Source organism: Gambusia affinis, linkage group LG06 (assembly GCF_019740435.1).
Source record: "Gambusia affinis linkage group LG06, SWU_Gaff_1.0, whole genome shotgun sequence".
In the NCBI taxonomy this organism is placed as follows: domain Eukaryota; kingdom Metazoa; phylum Chordata; class Actinopteri; order Cyprinodontiformes; family Poeciliidae; genus Gambusia; species Gambusia affinis.
In genome coordinates, this window is record NC_057873.1 from 17,051,556 (window position 1) to 17,071,809 (window position 20,254).

The 20,254-nt window shown below is 37.0% G+C and overlaps 1 protein-coding gene across 6 annotated transcripts in view; it reads right to left on the minus strand.

Annotated features, from left to right (window-relative positions):
* Positions 1-3,003: 3,003 nt before the first annotated feature.
* The window catches only part of LOC122832938 (cGMP-dependent 3',5'-cyclic phosphodiesterase), a 189,044-nt gene continuing 171,793 nt past the window's right edge, over positions 3,004-20,254 (minus strand). For all 6 annotated transcript variants that reach the window (XM_044120168.1, XM_044120167.1, XM_044120165.1 and 3 more), the window contains 15 exons: positions 20,162-20,243; positions 17,515-17,689; positions 16,339-16,451; positions 14,283-14,360; positions 14,072-14,194; positions 13,892-13,962; positions 12,968-13,090; positions 12,788-12,875; positions 12,326-12,373; positions 11,975-12,049; positions 11,785-11,884; positions 10,001-10,113; positions 9,240-9,278; positions 9,014-9,120; positions 3,004-7,809 (listed from right to left, as the gene is read on the minus strand). In XM_044120168.1, the coding sequence (XP_043976103.1) occupies positions 7,575-7,809; positions 9,014-9,120; positions 9,240-9,278; positions 10,001-10,113; positions 11,785-11,884; positions 11,975-12,049; positions 12,326-12,373; positions 12,788-12,875; positions 12,968-13,090; positions 13,892-13,962; positions 14,072-14,194; positions 14,283-14,360; positions 16,339-16,451; positions 17,515-17,689; positions 20,162-20,243 (1,570 nt within the window). In that variant the 3' untranslated portion in view covers positions 3,004-7,574. The remainder of the gene's footprint in view (positions 7,810-9,013; positions 9,121-9,239; positions 9,279-10,000; positions 10,114-11,784; positions 11,885-11,974; positions 12,050-12,325; positions 12,374-12,787; positions 12,876-12,967; positions 13,091-13,891; positions 13,963-14,071; positions 14,195-14,282; positions 14,361-16,338; positions 16,452-17,514; positions 17,690-20,161; positions 20,244-20,254) is intronic.

Here is a 20,254-nt window from a genome sequence, read left to right on the forward strand (position 1 = left end):
ACAGATCACGCTCCCCAGATAACGCGAGAACTTCAGAAAAGAGTTTAAACATTTTAGCTTTTCTTGCATTTTTTTTTAATGTCTTGTCACCAGGTTACTTTATCGAAGAATAATTTCTTTATCTGTTTGGACCACATATTCGAAGAACCGCAAAAAAAAAGACAAGAGACATTACAGATCTTCACAAATGAACTTCAGACCTGTGTGTACCTAAATTTAAAACATTGACGATTTTTTTCAGTTTTAATTCAATCTAACATTTTTCCACATAAGGTCTATATTGTTTTTTAATGAAAAATTGATGATTTTCACCAATTAACAGAACCAAAGCACACAGACCAAGCAATTGCCTTGTTCAAAGTCGGTCCACGGGGGTCGGCATCCTGCATGTTTTAGTTCTCTCCCTGGTTTATCGCGCCTGCATCAAATGATGGCTCGTTAGAAGGGCTAAGAAGAACAGTGACATACTGAAAAGGTTGTTACTACCACCAGGGAGAGAACGAAAACACCCAGGATGCCGGCCCTCGAGGAACGACTTTGGGCACCACTGCTTTAGAACTTCACACTAGGAGGAAGTTTTTTTTAATTTTTTTTATTGACTAAAGTCATACTGAAGTGTCCTCTGTTTTGTTTTTCAGTTTATTGTTGTGTTAGAGTTCAAACATTTTAGCTTGTCTTGCATTGTTGTCAGGTCTCTACCCCTTGGTTTGAAGTTACTTTTTGTCTAGTTCAGCTTCCTTTGTGTTAATTATTCACCTTCCCTCAGCCTTCCTCTTTGCTCTCTCCCACTGCAGATCTCCTGATTAACTCAAAATGAGTTCCCCATTCTTTCCTGTGCATATAAACTCACTGGCTTCCATTGTTCTTTGCCGATTCCTCCTGTTACTCTGTCCTCTGTTTTCTGTATTATCATTAAGTGCTTCACCACGGTCATTCCAAATTCATGACTGCATCTTGGTTTTACTCACAGAAAATGTGTTTTTCATCAACTTTATGTCAACTTTACTGCTGCAGTAAGTTTAGACCTTTTTGTGAAATGTTTCTATGGAATACTAAAATTTATTAATAAGCATTTAGAAAGCGTGAAAGGCTTTTCTAAAAACAAAATACATGAATTGGGGAGAAAATTATGACCCTGAATTGTTGATGATTCCCCATTTAAAACAGATTGGAATGCACTCTGTATTCTGATCCCTTTCTATCAGGCCCAGCATTAACTTCTTCAGCAAATTAAGCTGCAGATGTTTGTCTGCTCACTCAAACCAAACTGGCTAGCCTTCTCTTCCCAGGTATATCATGGAGACAAGCCATCCACAACCCTGCAGCCAGTTCATCGCCGTTCCTTCCTTGGATCACTTTTGATAGATCTTGACCATGCAGACTGGAAACACCCAATAAGAGCTGGAGTTATGAGCTTAACCAGGAACAGCAATCCCAAATTTGCATTTTTTCCTGCTTTTACAGTGTAAATGACTAAAATTCACCAGATTAGAATCTGGGGTATTTCTTTGTTATGCATTTAGTTATCACGTTTACCTTTTGCTTCATCATGCTGGAAGAATACTGTTCATAACTGTTAGTCCTGAATCTTTGGGCAAAGCTCCTCTTGGAAGATGTTTTATTCATTATGCAAAATTGTGAATCCACTTTCCTAGGAGGACACAAGTTCCTTCAGTGTCTTCTCCTTAATTTCACATTTCAGAAACTGTTTGAAGGGACTTTAATCCAAGAAAATAACTATTTTGGTCTAATAATGCCACTTACTGCAGAATGTCACTCTGTACTTGATGTTTTTCTTGGAGAGAAGTGGCTCGTTTGCTAACCCTCCTTAACACCAGCAGCATTAAAGAGTCTCTAGTTTCTGTGCTCGCAGAAACACTCAAGCCTGCCTGCCGCCATTCCTAAACAAGTTCTACTCTGTTGGTAGCACACTAATTCCTAAATTGTATTATTAAAGAATGCAAATAATTTTTCTCAGAGGAACTGTACCTCTCTCAGTGAAGTTCTTGAGCCAATAAACGGTTTTCTTTTTGTGCATAATTTTAACATAATTAACTTACTTACCTGTGATGATCTTTCAGTGCAAAGTGCTGATGGCAATATGTGTGTCCTTGGAGGTAGCCCTAAACCTACTTTTTGGAGATTACAAGAGATTGTTCTCACATCTACCACTTCAATTAAACTTCAGCTTTTACTTTTTTCTGCTATATAAAAATGTAGAATGAATAATTACTACTCACAACGACTCAACAACAAGATATAACATGGGTACAAAGCAGATAAAAATACAATTTAGAAAGGTTTTAAAAACCCCAATGAGAGTAAAAAAAATACTTGACACAAACAGACTAAGCAACAAATTAACATTTGTTTTCAGGTTTAGCTACATACTAGCCTATGTGATTAATGTACCTAGCAAATATCAGCCATAAAACACAGCTTCTTTAATGATGCAGATGTTTACTTCCTATCTTTTCATTATTTTTTTTCCATTGTGCTATATTTTCTCACCTGGATAGTGGCTACCTTCTGAGTTACATGTTATATTGTATATATCAGCCTTCTACTGACTGATACATTTGATCAATGAGATCCATCTGACAGTCTGACAGCTTAAGTAAATGTGTCCAATTCTTTTATAATATTTAGATTTTTATGTTTTACTACCCTCCACCAGAAAAAAGGGGAGAGTTCAGTTACTTTTTCTATCCTGTGTGTGATTACAAGATATGGATCAAGTTAAAGGTAGAAATGGGTCTAAAGTTATTTGTCTTGGTCTTACTTTTATAGAACTAAACCATGGAATTTTAACAGAGGTGTGGAAATGTTTTCGATTGTCACATGGACATTAATGTATTAATGAAACATGATCCATCTGGATCCACAAAGATGCCTTTTCAATGACTAGTATCATCAGTATGCAACTTCAGGCACCCAAGTAGACCTTTATGGTAGAGTTATGTTGTGAAGCATTTCTTTACAAACACACACCAACCACCAAAGCACCGTTCACTAGATTTATTTCAAGAAAGAAAGACAGAAAAAAAATAAAACAAACCAAAATGTTATACATTTTCTTTCTTCTTGAAAAGAACCAGATCAACAGTACTCAGAGCCCACCAAACAAATCTTTAAAGATGACCAAATTCACCTCTCAGCTTAAGCACTATTTGTACAAGTAGTGTGAATTTTTTTTCGTGGTAAAATATTTTTTATATCCTAAGTACACATATATCTTTCTCTAATCTTCAGCTTAGATATTGGGGCTTAGGGTTGCTCAAAAATGGCTTTGACAAACTAAAAAAAATAAAAGAAAAATCAGGTAGCAAACACTATAAATACATTACAGAATTAAAATACAGTACTTCCCATTGTAATGATGACAATCAAAAGATTTGTGTTTTTGAACTCTGTTATTTACAGGTAATATATATATATATATATATATATATATATTTATTCTTGCCACTTTTAGCAAATACGTCACAGGTGATCATTACAATGTTATCGCATCACAGGTTTAAGTCCCGCTGTTCCTGCTGTGATGAGAAGAAATACAGTAGATTGGCTTTATGCTTCCTGGACAAGCTGACATGAAGTGCGGTTACCAGCAGCCTTCTGACATCAAACTATTCCTAAAGCCACATCTGGGTTTCATCTTGCAGCTGGGCCAGGAAGTGGAAAGTGTTTGCTTGGCACATTTAGCCCTGACTCTCTAAGACGAACATTAACAGACAAACACAGACTCATAGAAAACTGTCAAAGGTCTGAACTCTGAAAAGCATTTATAGTGTGGAAAAAAAAAGTCCTATTTCATTTATTTTTTTCATGGAACCAATGTGATTTAACATTTTAAAAGCCTTTGGCAACTCAGACCTAAAGCAATAATATAATGAGGCATAAGTATTTAGCAAATTCTATTGATGTACGTAAGTATCTATGCATTGGCTTCATATTGCGCATAAAAAAACAAGGACATATGAAGCAAATGATAGGAAAAATGAGAAAAATGACAGACCAGGAAGCAATTTTTAACACACCTTGATGCCTTTTTAAAGTAAGTTTACAAAGCATAGGAAGGCAGATTCAACCCCTTCATCCAGCACTGTTCAGGTATATCCAAGGAAACCAAAACGTTTCCTGCAAATACCCTTTGTGGGATTCTTCATATAGAAAGAAACATCTCATATTTCAATCTGGTAGTTTTGTTGACATTTACTACACTTTCACTCTTATGCAAAATAAGAAAACCCCCAGTAACTAGAATCCCTTACAAAAAGCATTCATACCTGTTGAACCTTTTCACATTTAATCATGTAACAAATACAGAGCAAATTGAATTTTAATGGGATTTCGTGTGATATAGCAACACAAAGTAGTGCAAAACTATGAAGTGGAAGTGAAATGATAATTTTTTTTCCCCACAATTAATCTAAAAAAAAAAAAAAAAGTAAAATGCATTTGTGTTTAACCTTGATATTCCAAATAAATCCCTGTACAAATGATAACCCCCAGAATTAATCTATTTCGTAAATTGAGTTGTGCCCAATTTAAATTCACCATAAATCCAGCTGTTCTGTAAAGGCTTGAGATGTTTGTAAGAGAATATTAATGAATAAGCAGCATCATTACAGCCAAGGAACACAGCAGAAAAAAAGTCTGTGACCAAACTTAAAAATTACTTTTCAATCTGACTGAATTTAAGCTATTTTGCAAAGAATATTAGTCCTCAGGTTTGTGGAGGTAATGCACACATAAAAAAGACTTTGTTTCGGTCTATCACATAAAATCCATTAAAATACGTTGACATTTGTGGTTGTAACATGACATTATGTGAATACTTTCTCAAGATATTGTAATCTATTTATCTATCCACTCATTCAAGAGTTCATACATAGCACACAAACACACGACCCTGCACTTTATAAGCTGTCCTATCCTACCCTAAGCATATTCTTGTCATTGTAGCTAATGTGAAAGTAAGTATGGCATGTTGTGACACTAAGCCCCACTTCTCTGAAGTTTTAGGTTTTTTTTAAAAATGATGCACAAATCTGGAAAACAAACCCTATGTAATGTTTTCTGTCATGGCTACATCTCTTGTTGATTCTTTGTTTTCTTATGTTGTTTCTTACGTAACAATGCTTTCATGTGTGATGCACAGACAGGCAGGAATAGAAAAGAAGTGAAAAGATGCAATGTTTGAGGTCTTTAAACAAGTGTTTTACAAAATATACATGTTCTCAGTCAACACAGTGTCCATAGGAATATTCAACAAACATACTAAACAGACTTTTTATTCCACTTTTATATATTAAAAGCTCTAATAAAGGCAGCAAAGATACGCAATAAGGCAGATCCATAGGACACACTCAGTGACACACTCTACTTAACACACTCTACTGCACAGTTACACCAACGAATGAGATGGATTGTTTAAAGGGCTTCTCTTTTTTGTCTTGAAATGAATAATAAAAGGGAAAAAAAAATACAAAAAAGGCGATTAAATATTTTGGATTATGAAAAAAAAAACAGTGCTGTAGTAAATATTTGTCCCAGATTTTTTTCTGTTCTTGCATTTTCTTTTCAAAATTAAATGTTTCAGAGCATCAGGTAACCTTTAATATCAGACAAAGAAAGTCAGAACATATACAAAAAGCAGTCTTCAAATTATAATTTCACTTATTAGGGAAAAATCTATTCAAACTAATCTGGTGTTGCGTGAAAACCTAATCTAGCCTCTCCCTTGTTAATTTATGAATTATCTGTGACTTAACCTATTTTTTGGTTCATTTTCATTAAGTACAACCTCATTATTGTCAGACCTTTAGAATCAGAAAATAACTTGAATAGAATTTGTCTGACAACAAGAAGTAGGCTTAAAAAGCAACAGATTATACTCCAACCAAAATAAATTCAAGAAAAGATGAGAAAATATAATTAACAAGCATCAATCTGGGAAGAGTCACAAATATATTTCTGAGGGTATGGGACTCCTATAGGCAGCAATAAGAGCTGCCATCCCCAAATGGAGAAAAAAAAAAAAACAGAGCAGTGGCTAAACCTTCCTGGAAGAGATTGGCTGATCATAATTAGTGCAGAAGCATGTTGATGGCTCATCCAGAACATAAAAAAAGGAACCCGGAACAACATTTCCAGGTTCCTTTTATATAGTGCCTATTTCTATAGTGCCTCAGATATAGTAACTGAGGCACTATATCTGCCTCAATTAAAATCAGTGTTCATGACTAAAATATAAGAAACACAATGGACAAAAACAGCATCTTGTATTTCAGCCTGAGGACTTCAACAAGTTTCTGTCATTAAATTCAACTCTGTAACATAAATAAGGCTGCAGTCATCAATTTCTGATATTTATATTTAACTCACTTGACACCAGCAAGTTCACCTTTTACTGACTCAAAAAAAGAAAAAAACAAAGGCAAGGTTTTGAAGTGGCCTAATTCAGTCCTACACTCAGTTACTATAGATGCAGTGGCATGACCTTAAACAGGCAAATCATCGCACAAAACTCTTGAATGTGGCTGAATTAAAACAACAATGTAAAAAACTCACTGCTTGTCATTGCAGTGACTGATGGCATCTGTTGAAGACAGTCGATAAATGTAGGGTGAAAGCACTTTTTTTTTTACATAGGTCAAAGTTAGTTTGGATTTAATTATTGATATAAAGAAAATAAATACTGATTTCATACTTTAGGCTACCATTGTCTGATATAAAACTTTGTTTGATGATCTAAAACATTTTTAATGCAACAAAAAGCACAAACAATAAATGGGGGGAGATACTTGTAACTAATGTTCACAAAATGCATGTGTTCACTTATATATATTTTAATTTATGGCCTCTGTTGTTATTGATGGTTGATTGTCAAAAATGTCCCTTAAACTCCACTAAAACAAAGAAGGAGATTTTAAATGTTGAAATGAATGAACAAGAACAAAAAGAGGTCATGATTCTCCTAAACATGCTCTGACATGGTGGATACAAAATCTGCTGTGATTGTGTAAAAATAGAATGCTTTAATTTCCTACGAATGGGGAAAATGATCACAGATTGGTTTATAACTGGTAAGGTGTCCGTCCATGCATTCATAAGCAGCAGGTGGGATCTGTGGCAACTGAAATGTACACACACTGTAACAGAAAGTAGAGCACTTCATCTCATTGTTACACGTTGGAGTCTTTGCCACAACTACGAATGCTCCCACCTTGTTTGTGCGAATATGTGTCGACTTGTTTTATTTTTACAATCTTAAGAAGGATCAGTACTGTACGAATGAACGTGTGACATGTAGAAAGATACTTGTCATCTTTTACGCTCCTCGACTGGTTGACACAAGCGACATCAAGCATCGAATGAGTGACTCAGACGAATCGGTTCAGAACATCCGTCTGTTTCAGTTTCCATCCAGCAAGGCCCACTAAAGCACACCAGCTGGTTGACATCAGAGAGACCAGCCTGTCTTTGGCCTCTAGAAAGGTATTCTTCGCCTCTTTTTGGACCACGAGAAAACTTCAGCATTAACACACTGTCGGAGGCCCATTTGTTTGTCACTGGCCCTGACCTTCCTCTATGTCATCGAGACAGCCATTCAGGCAGTGGTCGTCACTCCCAAAAGCACCCTGCGACTGAAGCAGCTCGTACTCCTGGTCCAGGAAGTCCAGGCTGTTGTTGCTGGGCAACCCACGGATGGTGAACTTATGGGAGACTTTGGTCCACTGCTCGCGATTTGCTGCCACCCGCTCGTACAGCTCAGTGGCCCCAGGGAACAGTTCGGACAGTAGTCTGCAAGAAGAGCGGGAGGAGAAAAATTAGCAAGACAAAACTTTTTATTTACATCTAAGCTGTGATCTGTGCATAAGAGCACTTAGATCTGTGCACCAGGTGAAAAACGGACCAATGGCAAAAACCCGAAAAACTCACCGTCATAGTTCATCACAGAAATAGAAATGATTGATAGCCTAAAATCTGATCTCCATTCATTCTATTTGTGAGCAAAGTTAGAGGAATTTAAAGTCTAATGTGTTCCCCTTATTGTTTAGTACTTATTTCAATCTGTAGGAACAAGGTTTGTTTATCTTATTTACAATAGAACACAGTTAAAGCTTGTTCAACTCATGAGCTTTAGAGCAGTGGTCCCCAACCACCGAAATAAATAATTAAATATCTCCTTTCTATGTATTGAGTTTGGAGGAGCTTTTATTTTGAAAATCCTAACCCGGATGCTGTCGGTTATGTCTTGTACTAAAAAGGTCGGGGACCACTGCTTTAGAGCAAAACAAAAGAATTTGGAAAAAAAAGCTAAAAATGTTATTATAATGTTGGAAGTTAAGTGTGTTTGTAAATGTAACATTTTTACTTGTAAATGTAAAACTTTTCTGAGCATGCAGAGAAGATTTTGAAAAAAACAAATGTTAGTGTGGACCATAGGACAATTTTCTGGGTGGAACTCCAAACATTTGATGTGTCTTCATTGAATCCTGCTGACTTTGAAGAATAGTTAACTCTTAAATCTTCTCTTTTTATTGAAGAATTTGTTGCAAAGTTACATGAAAAAGAGAAGAAAAGAAAATCCCTTAATTTTGTATTTTAAGGTAAAAAGCTGCATTAGCTCATTTCCAGGAGGCATGTTCTTTAATTTTCCTCAATAGTAACACAGTAACATTAACATTTTTACCCCCAATTTGATCTGTTTTCCTTCCTCTGGTCTCCTGTATGAAATATGTGACTTAGCTGCTAAAAGCGTCTGTATTTTTCACAAGCCTGTCATAAAATGCAAAGAGCACTGGAAAGCTTTTGGAAAAGAAATGTGGATTATAAGTAAATAAAAACAAATTAATTTAAAAAGATCTAAAACTCAGCAAGTAACTTTCGATGTGTTTAAAGAATTTCTGTCAGCAAAATCTAAAGCTAAAATTTCTCCTGAAATTGGCCATGAGATGATGTAAAGTAGAGTAAAGTGTCTTGAGGGAGTCAGTTTTGTACACACTTGTAGATGGGCATGGCGATATGCTCCATGAAGCTGATCTGTAGTTCTGGGATATACGCTTTCTCTCTGTCCATCATCTCACTTGGTCTGTTCCCCATGGCTTTCTCCTGCACGTACGCAATGAGCACACAGTACACTGACATGAGTAATGAGCTCAATAATCTGGATAAGGATGCAAAGTTCAGCCACATGCTGCAGCAGAAAGCATTTAGCTGCTGAGACATACCAAATCTCCTTGAGAGAAGAACTCTTTGTAAATCAGCTCCTGTGGACAGACAGAGGCATACAAATATCACTGCATACATGGTTTCATGTTTCCAGAACGAGGACAGTGATAAAATTCAGTCTGGATTTGTGTCAAGGATTTAAAAATGCAAATATGAAAGCACGTGCTTGTATTATAGCTTAAAAGTGGTCAAATGCTTGAATATTCAAGCATGTATTCAAGCATGTTGGATACATGCTTGACGATATTTTTTTTTACACCAGGCTGCTGTCCCACAAGCTTGATTTTTTTCTTTTTTCATTTTACTAATACAAACACCTGCTGCTCCCCTTTATTACAAGTGATGACTACACCCGCTGCGACTGAAACAAGCCAGATATTGTATAGTAATCTCTGCTGAAGAAAAGAGGTGCATGGATTTTTTGTTTCGGGATCAAGGATTACTCTGCCTCTGATTTAGACGTTAGGTGTTTGGAGATTGAGGTTAGGATTTAGGGCAAGGTTTACAGCGGTTTTGGTATTTGTAAAAGGGGGCAGGTCAAGATTAAAAACCTAATCCAAAAAAAGCAGTGTGATTGCACAGAAGAGTGTATAATGGAGTTTAAAGGTTATTTACATTTGTGTATGTCTCCAAATATTTGCTGTTCATTAACTGGTTAGCGAAAAACGTTATAACTGTACTAATAAAAAAAAACAATAAAATGTCGACAGAAGTTCTGTGTAGTGGGATATATAGCCACTAGTGTAGGCTATGAACTGACTGCAATCTTGCGTGTTGTTTTCCAATCCTTGGTTTGGTCTGACAGATCACAGGAAGTCATCAGCAGGCACAGCAGCAAGGAGTGATGGGTGCGACTCTTTGTATTGTATCCATCTAAAAGACACACAGACACAATTCAATAATATCACATCAATTCAGTTTGACATCCTAAACACCATATTTTAGAGCCAAAACTCTTTGAAGATCTAACCATCATCCCCTCAATTGTTTTACAAGGGAGATAATTCACTTTAAAAATTCACTTTTCTGATTCAGTGGCCTTTCTAAAAGCAGAAAGGTACTAAGATTTATGAAAGATGATTTGTTGTCTGAAACAATGTTGCCTCGGAACAAACTTTCTATTAGTGCAGCGTAGTTAAACCCTCAGGAGTAAAACAGACTAATCATGTGTAGACTCTCAGCTCCTTTTGTTTACTGCTGTTTTGTTTTACAGAACCACTTCATGATTTCCTAATATATTCTGGTGACACAGATATTAAGAGAAATGTAAGTAGTGCTAGAACCAGGGCAGAAATCATTGCATCTACCTAAATCCTTCAAGAATTGCTTGTTTTTTTTAAATAAATTTTTGTCACAAATGGTCATTTACCACTGCTGTGGCTTACAAAAAGTCACAGAGGACTTTTCCACTCTTGGGAGGAGTACTGGATTGTTAGATATTGAAGTTATTGAAGTAAGACAATATTTCTCTGGATTTCCTCCCCAACTGTTGATAATTCACCACATAAATCTTCACATTATAAACTCACATTTGAGCTTCTTTTGTTACTTTTTGTGTTTGTGTTCTGAATTATCGATGGAGTTTGGCGTGGGACACATAAAACCATCGATATTTGGCAACTGGCAAGTTCATTATTTAATGACAAAAATACATATTTTAGTCTCTGATTCTCAAACTCGTGAGAATCCAAAAACCATTCCTATGCAATTTGTTTCATCTGTTTCTGTCTAAAATTCACAGACTCTGCAGTGCAGAGGAGTTTGTCTTTCTCACTCATTTAGAGGTTTTGTGTAGCCTTGAATCCTTTTAGGAGCTTAAGCTGAATTCACTGCAGAAGCATCCACTCAGGATAACTCATAATTGGTTGCATTCAGGCGTAACTAACCTCTGGCCCAGACGTTACACCCAATTAAGTCACACGAGAATGTAAGCAATTGTGGACGATTATTAAGAATGCCGAGGCTGAATGCTGCAAGCTTCACCATAAATCTTTAGAATATTAAGTTAGTTATTATAAAACCTCAAGAGGAACCTTATTTTTTTATCCAATACTGCAGTATCTAGCAAAAGTATCTAAACCTGGAACATTTCCACCACAGATTTTATTGTTGTGCTCCTTGGTTTTCATAATGATGTTCACTAATGTTCTGCCTTCATAGAACAAATGGATTTATACTGAGATAAAATTACACACAGACTGACTATATTTACTGTCTTCTTACTAATTAGGTGACTTTTGAAGTCATTTGGTTGCACTGGATTTTATTTAGGGGTATTAGGAGTAAAAGGAGCTGAATATATATTTTTTATAATTTCTTTTCTTCCACTTCACAATTTTGCACTACTATATGCTGGATTATCAAATAATATTCTGATAAAATACAGTAAAGTTTTCTTTCTTCTGTTTGACATGACAGCAAGATGTACCCTTTAAATTGTTGCATAGCTACTGTCCAATAAGTGTCCGATATCGCTATTTTTAGAACGTTCTGATCAAAGCCGTCTTAGATCATAGCAGTGTGTGCTTAACTATTGACACATACCATCAGCCATCCTCTGCAAGTCCTTAAAAATTCGAAGGTGATGAGCTAGGTCTGTAGCCAGAATTATGTCTCTCATCAGATCCAACATCCTCTGGTAATCCTAGAAATATAGAAATAACACCATAAGTTTGCAGAAAAATTCAAAAAAGTTTTGAGAGCCACTGAAATTGAGGCAAATGTTGTATTTTACCTTCCTGGAGAATTTCTCGAAGATGTTGCAGCCTTGTGTATTGAGAATAGCAATTGCCTGGGCAAAGTGGTGTCTCTGTCACAGCAAACAGAGTATGAAGAAAGCAGCTGTAATATTGCTGAGTCATGTATTGCAGGCAAAAGGCAAAACAAATTTTGATGGATCTAATTTTCTTCCTTTAAACAATATATCTTTTTTGTTCTGGCCACTAGATGTCGCAGTGGCACACAGTATTTGCAAGTCGAAGGCACTTTATTCAAAATGTAAAACGAAAAAAATACAGATTTGCGTTTCAGAATGTGTTATAAAGAAAGTGAGGGTTTAAAAGAGAAATTTTGAAGCTTGAGTCACCTCCATTACAGATCCCTCAGAGCTGTAGAGAGCAGCCAGGACTGATTGCTGAAAGTCAAACAGAGACAAAAATGAGACGGTCCCTTTAGCAGCATCCACAAACAGTGAAATCTACATCCTCGGGCTAACTGCAGCAGTGTTTTCTTTGAAACGGCTTGTATCAGCTGTGCTTAGAAACTAAAAAGCACACAGGGATGCTGATAGATTGTTGATCTAAAGTATGCCCTTTGTTGCAACATGTTTCTGTCTGTGTGTTTGAGTCATTTAGCGCTGCAGGGCTATGTGTGATTAAAATGAACCAGAGCAAAAGACTGCTCATCGCAGAGACATCTTAGCGTCACACTGGGTGTTTTTAATCCTGTCACACACTCTGGCTGATTATTTTGAATTATTGTACCTACTCAATATCACTTCCATATATATATAAAAAAAAGAAATAGAGATTTTAGTGGATATTCTCACCGAGGCCACTTGGAAAGAATTGTTGGTGCCGCGATGGTCCAGATCATGGCACATACAGGAAACAAAGAGAGCTAAAATCTCTATATCCCTGCATGAAAACAGGAAAAGTAGAATCATTTTCATTTCAACACAGCAAAAATTAAATTATTAAATTATTAAATTTAGGAGAAGGGTGCTCACTCGAGGTAGTTGGACAACCCTAGGTTTTTGTAGAGCAGGTAGCAGAAGTGTGATACAGAGAAGGCATGCATCCAGTTGTGGTATGGAGGATCCCTATAGCCTTTCTTCACCATCAGACAGAACCTGTCACCAAGGCAGCAGTTTAATTATACTTGCCATCACATCATGTAACACTGGGACATGTGCTATAAAAAGGGCCACATCATTTCCCCACTTATTTTTTTACTTGCAGCATGTAATTTGGTTTTGAACATCATGACCTGGTTTGATAAGTGCACCTCTTTCCTTGAGCTGAAAGAGCAAGAGGGGAATTAATAAAAATGTGGCTACATTACAGCTCAGCTGCAGTGCTGATTACGTAGCACCAGAGGCTCTTTATCACAGCTTATGTGAAAACTGAAGTTTGATATAAATCTCAGTGACTTTACTCTCAAGGGATAAAAATCTTGTTTCCATATTTTTGTTGGTTTTCAGTCTGATCTTTAAACATAACTTTTGGGCATTGCCTGCATAGCATCACAGGCTACAATAAAAAATGGCTAAATTGTTCAAGCTATGTTTCACTAAATGTAACATCTATCTCACCTGTTGGCATAAAATGCTATTAACTTTTTACCTTCACTGATACACTGAAAGAATATGCTTTATCCTTTGTGTAATTAGAATAAATAAATAAATATGGCTGCTACTTTTAGTGGAAATGTAAAGGATCTAAATGCACATTAATCGTGGTGTCAGGTGTGGGCTGTAACTATAAATTGATGCTTTTGTATTTGAAGCCAGTTGCTGTTTGCTTGTATTTTTATCTTATTGTACTCACAACTGGGTTAATACAGTCACTTTTGAAGAATCAAAGAAGGCTGGTTACTGAAGAAAAAAGCCACATTCTCATATGCAAAACTTGGAATGATGTAAGTGTCTAACCTGGCAAGAGTGTGCAGGTCAATCTTGTACGTGTTGATGAAACCCATATCTTCAAACATGCTGAGGACGCCCTGCAGACACACACACACAGAAGGAGCAGAAAATATTACTCATTCTTCTGGTCTGTATTCTGATTGTCATTTTTTCTTTCACCCCACACCCTCTTCCTCTTTTTCTCACATGAGGCGTCGTGTCGTCGGGAAGGGAACGGGGAGTGTAGGTGAACTCGGCGAAACACGGATGAATCTCCTTCACGGGTTCGATTCCAGTCACAAGCAGCTTAGTCACCTCCTCCTCTGACACCTGCAGCACGTGCAAGCAGCATTTCACAAAATGGGGAACATTATCTGAGGAACGACATGCCCAGTGTCGTGGGTAAATGTGAGGTTACCTTCATGTGGTACATCATCATTTCATTGGCAAGCGTGTTCCTGAACTGAGCCTCATGGACTTTCTTGTAGAGCAGAGACTAAAGAACATATGAATCACAAACAAAAATAACAATGCTGGTTTCTCATTACAGAGATAAATCATCTTTGTAAATAAATAATCCTCATTATGGCGTTACTTTAATTCATTTTTACTTTCCTATAACATAAAATACAGCTGAACATAACTGATTAAAACTCATATATCAGTACTGGATAGCCTGTTAAAGTACAGGCATTGTTTAATATTCTATTTGGCAATCTTCAAATGATTTATAAGTGTCCTTGAAAGCCGTTGTTTTCCCAATTGCTTGTCTATATAGTTTGCAGATTTTCTATTGAATACCTGCAGTTACTGGAAGGTCACACTCTACAAGTGCTCATTAATAACACAGTGAATCAGAAATGTTGAATAAAATATTTCTGAGATGTAATTTGATTATAATAAGAATCTATTTTTCTCTTTCTTCTAGCTCCACTCTGTTTTCTCATTTGTATTTTTTTTCCTGTATTTTTATCCTCTCATCATTTCCTTCTTTCCTTTCTTTGTTTTGTTTTTCTTCTTTGATCCAATGTTGACATTTTAGTCTTTCTTTCTGTTCCCTTTTTTTCTCTCTCTCCTTTCCTTTTGCTAATGTTGGACCTCCTGCCATAAAGAACTGACGACAGGAGACTGGTATAGGGACTGTTTTTCCCACTATGCAGTGAATTAACATACTTTCAGTTTCAACAGGAAGAGGAATTTTACCATGTGAAAATCTAATATCTGGTTACAAAACTGAGCTGCTGAAGGAAGCTCACCCACTTGAGAAACAAGTGCACGCCTTCTCTGATTGGCAGAGAGAAGGCCTGTTCTTTACTCAGAAGCTCTAGATCCAAAAATATGTAGGTGACTGTATTTGCCCAGCTGTAAGAATGTACTTTGATTCTAGTTTTATTCAGAATTCTGCAGAAGAAAGTGTGTAATTACAGGTCCCCCAAGATTATTGCTGATAGCCGACGCTGGGTCCTAGTTCAGTCTGATGACCATTTGAGAACTGAGAGATGCAACTTCACAGAGTCTGGCCATTTACCAGCAAAACACGACTGTTCAAGGTTACATGTGCTAGTCGACAAAACCCTGCAAGTTGTTGGTAAAACTAATTAAGCAACAATTCTTTAAAAAGGTTGCTTATTTCTAATTGAGTCAAAAGCTACCCATCTACCCCACATTGCTTCCTTATGTCATTTTCGTTTAGTTCTTCCCTTCTTTCTCTTGCTACCTTTTCTTTCTATCATTACTTCCTTCTTTCTGTCCCTCATTCTTTTATACTTATAGGGAAAGTAAAATGTATCTTTCTCCTGATGTCTAAATTACACTCTGAGAGTCTCCAAACAGGATATATCCATGTTAACATAAAAGTGCTTTGGGTATTGGTGGAGCCGTGCAGCACTGTCATATTTTTCTTCAACATCATTAATGAAATAAACATCATTGTTGCAAGGCTCAACCTTCTCTCCAGCAGAATGCTTGTTGATAGCTTTGAAGCTGTCGTACAAACGGTTTTTAAAGTGCACAGCAGAGCTCTGTCACTACCATTAGGCAGGATCTCTTTGAATTTCCTGCGAGACGTTCATTCCCTCCACTCTGAATGAGCGTTTTGCTCCTGCTGAACTGATCTCATTTTCCCAGGTAAGCTCAGTCTTTCTGACCACATTAGCAACAACTCCAGCGCAAGTGGAGAGCAACTCCTAGTAATGGATAACCAGTACATTTCTACTTTTTAACCCACTGTAAGGTCAGAAAAACAACATATTTCATTTCTCAGGATGCATTAGTCATGAGGATGTTGCTCACTGTTCATCCTGCTGAATTCATTTCCTCTATGCTACCATTTCTTTCTGAAAGAATTGATTTACTTTGTATATTTAAGAAAAAAAAAATTCTCTAAGAGATTCATTTTAGTCTATCCACCGTAAAGACATTCGCAAGACTAAAAAAAGATTTAAAGGTGACTGTGAGTGGGAGAAAAGTCTTACGTGGGCAATGCTGATTCCACAGTAGATGGAGAAAGCTGTGGCCAGATCTTCATCAAAGCGGTTGAACCATGGCCCGTTCATTTTATTCACCAACTCCGCTACACCAATCACCTCTAAGAGACGGAGAATTTCAGAAAGAGGAGGAAAGGAAAAGAAGAGGAAATGGTGGGAGGAAAAGATTAGGTAAGAAAGACAAAGGCAAGGAACGTAGATGATGGACAAAAATGGGAAGATAAAGATGCAAGGATGAATAAAAATAATGGGGCAAAGAAAGCAACAGTTAGAAGTGCAGAACAAAAGTGGAATTGAGCAGCTCTGCTAACTCAGATTAATTTCACACTGTGGTTGATCCTAATTGATACACAAATTTAAACCATCCAGCTGAGCTCCAGACACTTTTCCATACAGAGACAAGAGGCGCTGAATGCAAAGTTGCTCTGCCCAGAAACAGTTTAGGCAGCACCATCAACATGAAGCGGAGATTTCTGAAATAACTCAGTGAAGAGGGTTTGAAGTGCACTTTGAGCACTCTAACATTTAGGCACAAGGATGTGATGTAACTGCTCTTTGTGCTATTCTGAACAATCACCTGGGTGAAAATGTAGTTTCACTTTTTCAGACAAAAGAGCAGCAGAGGGTAGTTAACTCAAGGCAACAGTGCAGGAAAAACACAAAATTTGATACTGGAATACTATTTAATGACAGAATGCTACAAAGAGATCATAAAGTAGCAAATATGGCTCTGTTTCTCTACAAAGTACTGAATAAGAAGAATGAGTTTTGTTTTTATGTCTCTGGAGCACCTAAATGTGTAATACTCATATGTTACACATATATTAAGACCTCTTTTAATTACAATGCATAAAAAGCCACCTAAAACAATATCGCCCACATTTCCTCCCCTTATTTATCATTTTTCTGCACTTTTAGTGCAGAAAAACAAAATGCATGACTTTCTTTATAGCTAAAAATAGCTATTAAGTTATTAATTCCTGTATTTCTATTTTCTTTTAGCAATTCCTTTATTTAAAAGCTTGAATTGTGACTTTCTGCTATTAGATTTTAAGACAGCTTCACTTCTCTTCCAGCAGTATTACTATATTACTGCTGCAGTGTTACTGAATTGTGTCCTTTTTACCTGCAGTAATGTATGCAAATGTGTCATTTCATTCTTACCGTTGTTTTCGTCTTTGATGGGGAAGCAGAGAATGTTGCGAGTCCTGAAGCCGGTGCTGTCGTCCACGCCGCGGTAGAAGAGAGGGTGGGAGTAGGCATCCTTAATGTTTAAAATCTGACCGGTGGTTGCAACATGGCCTGCGATGCCTTGATCGGCTGGGATACGAAACTCATTCTGCGTTCAGACACAAACACAGAGTTGTTTTCCTTACAAAAGACATTTACCCAATAAAAATATCTGTGACAGTGAGTAAGCAGTTGACAAGCAGCTCAGTCTCCCAACTAGTGGGCTAAGTTTGTCACATGCCAACTTTCTAAAAAATGCAAAAAATGCCCCAGTTTCCTCCTTTTTTTTTAGTTGATGCTGCAAACACTGCTGAATTCTTCTGAGACAACTAGGCCAAAAGGAAGATGCTGGATAAGTCACTACGCGGAAAAATACATTTAAAAAAGTCGAGTACACACAATGAGACAAGAGACAAATTATAAGAGCATTCACTATCAAAGGGATGTTGTAAGGTGCTGGGCAACCATGTGCCCACACAACAGCTTCATTGCACATTAGCATTCACTATAACAGTCCCTGGAGCTTTACTGGAGGGTAAGATCATCATTCTTCCCAAAGCAACTGCCTAATTTAATGTTAAACTGGGTTAAAACCTGGTGTGATATATTATTCACATTAATTTTATAACCATTAAACTATTCAGTGACCCCTCATGGTCTGTAGCTGCATGCATCATCCTGTCACTCCTGGAAATGCTTGAGTACTGTATAAGGTTTGTATTAATTTAACGTGACGTGTTAAATGACATATTGCACCTAATATGACATATTGTTGAGTAGAATACCTTAATGTTTCTCAGCTTGTAGAGTTTAGCTTTAGCAGGAATAACACACCAACTTATCAGTTTCATAGCATGTGAGAGAACTGTTTTGAGCTTTCACCAAAGATTTGTGGTGCTTTGTTATCATGATGGCAGTCAAACGTTTTTTTGTGGTCTGCGTGTACCTGGTCAGATTGGCCATTTGAGAATTTGAACAAAGAGTGGGTGCGCAGACCTAACTCCAAAGTAATCCACCGGCGAGCCAAATAACACCAACACATGACTGTTAGTGCCCAATGTAGCCTAATTTATTCCAATACTTTTGGTGTTGCAGCTGCGATGCAGGTAACACTGGGTGCAGCAATAATAATCTGAACACTTGACCAAAGTTTGGCCCTTTGTACATCAAGATTCATATTTGCTGCCCCTCCTACAAAGTAGGAGTCTCAGCTGGGAAGAAGTGCACACCTGTCCAAATTTTACATAAAGATTGGATTGAGCTTAATTCAAAAAATGATTATGTGCATGATGCTTCAGACAAACATAGGCGCACAGATGCAAAAATATTTGTTCTGCAGTGCACTGCATTCTGTACTTAAAGAAATTAAAATACTGCAGGTGCTTCTCATCAGAAGGGCTGAAACTGATGGTGGAGTTGCAGAAACCTCCTATAATTTATTAGGAATTTATCATTTATTGTAAGGAAAGAACCTAGTACAGATGGGATAGCTGGGCTGGTAGTATTGGATATAGTTTGGAAAGCAGAAAAAAATCTTATTGTTAAATACTAAGGGTTCGATAGCTTCATGGGTTTGTGCTGGAAATAGGTTTTCAACATTTGGCTGAAAAGTTTTGGAGGTCTAGGAGAACAGTAGGCAGTTTCCAATTGAGTGAGAAGAAGGCTTTTGGGTACCTTAGCAGTACTTTATTTAGCTTGACTTCTATGACTGAATTGTAGCTCTTTCAGTTTTTCTTTTTTAGATCATCTCTTAGGCATGATTGCCTGTTGCAAACCAAAGCTTCAGCTAAACTCAGAAGTTGTAAAATGGTCCCACTTTTAGCTCCAATAGACCTGTGTATGCTTAGGCCACAGTTGACTGTAGCTGCTAGTTCCACAGGTCCAGGAGCTCCAAAGAAAACTTAATTTAATGTATGTCGTATTTGGTTCTCATCAGACGATTTGCTATGCATTGTAGATAAACATATCCACTTTGCTCTTATGTCTTCAAATGAACCTTTTCCAGATTTTAGCTCAAGGTCTGGAGCCATTTTCCATCTACACAGAAGAGGCTTTCTGTCTGCAACTAAGCAAGTCTTCCTGGTTCAGTCTTTTTCTAACTGAACTGTCATGAACTTTGACATCTAATATAAGAGCTAAGGACTGTGGGGTCTGAAATATTTTATTTGAAATTTCTCTGAGCATTGTACTGTCTGATTTCTGGGTAAACTTGATGACCCTACAAAGATTGGTTACTGTGTTTTCCACTAGTCTGCAGTCTTTGCTGCTGCAGATTGATCGAGGCCAGATATTTGGACATTGCCCTCTAACATTTCTGAGTCTGAATAATTGATGTTTTTGTATCGCACATCTCTAAAGCATCAAAACATTCTTCTTTTTAGAGGTGTTTATCCTGCATGATTAAAACAGAGCATTTGATTGGCATTGTTGAACTTTTTTTATACATAGTAATGACAGTGGATAATTTCTGCTCTTCTAAGGTTATATTTATTTGATTTGAAGATAGATCATAAACAAAACTTTGCAGTTTAATATGTATGCCTACTTTTTACATTGAACGCATTATCCTTGATTGCCTTACCTCTTCATCACTAACAACACCTCCATCAAACACCTTCGCCACTAGCTCATGGCTAACCCGATCCAGCAGGAACACTGAACAGCTAGGAGAGTG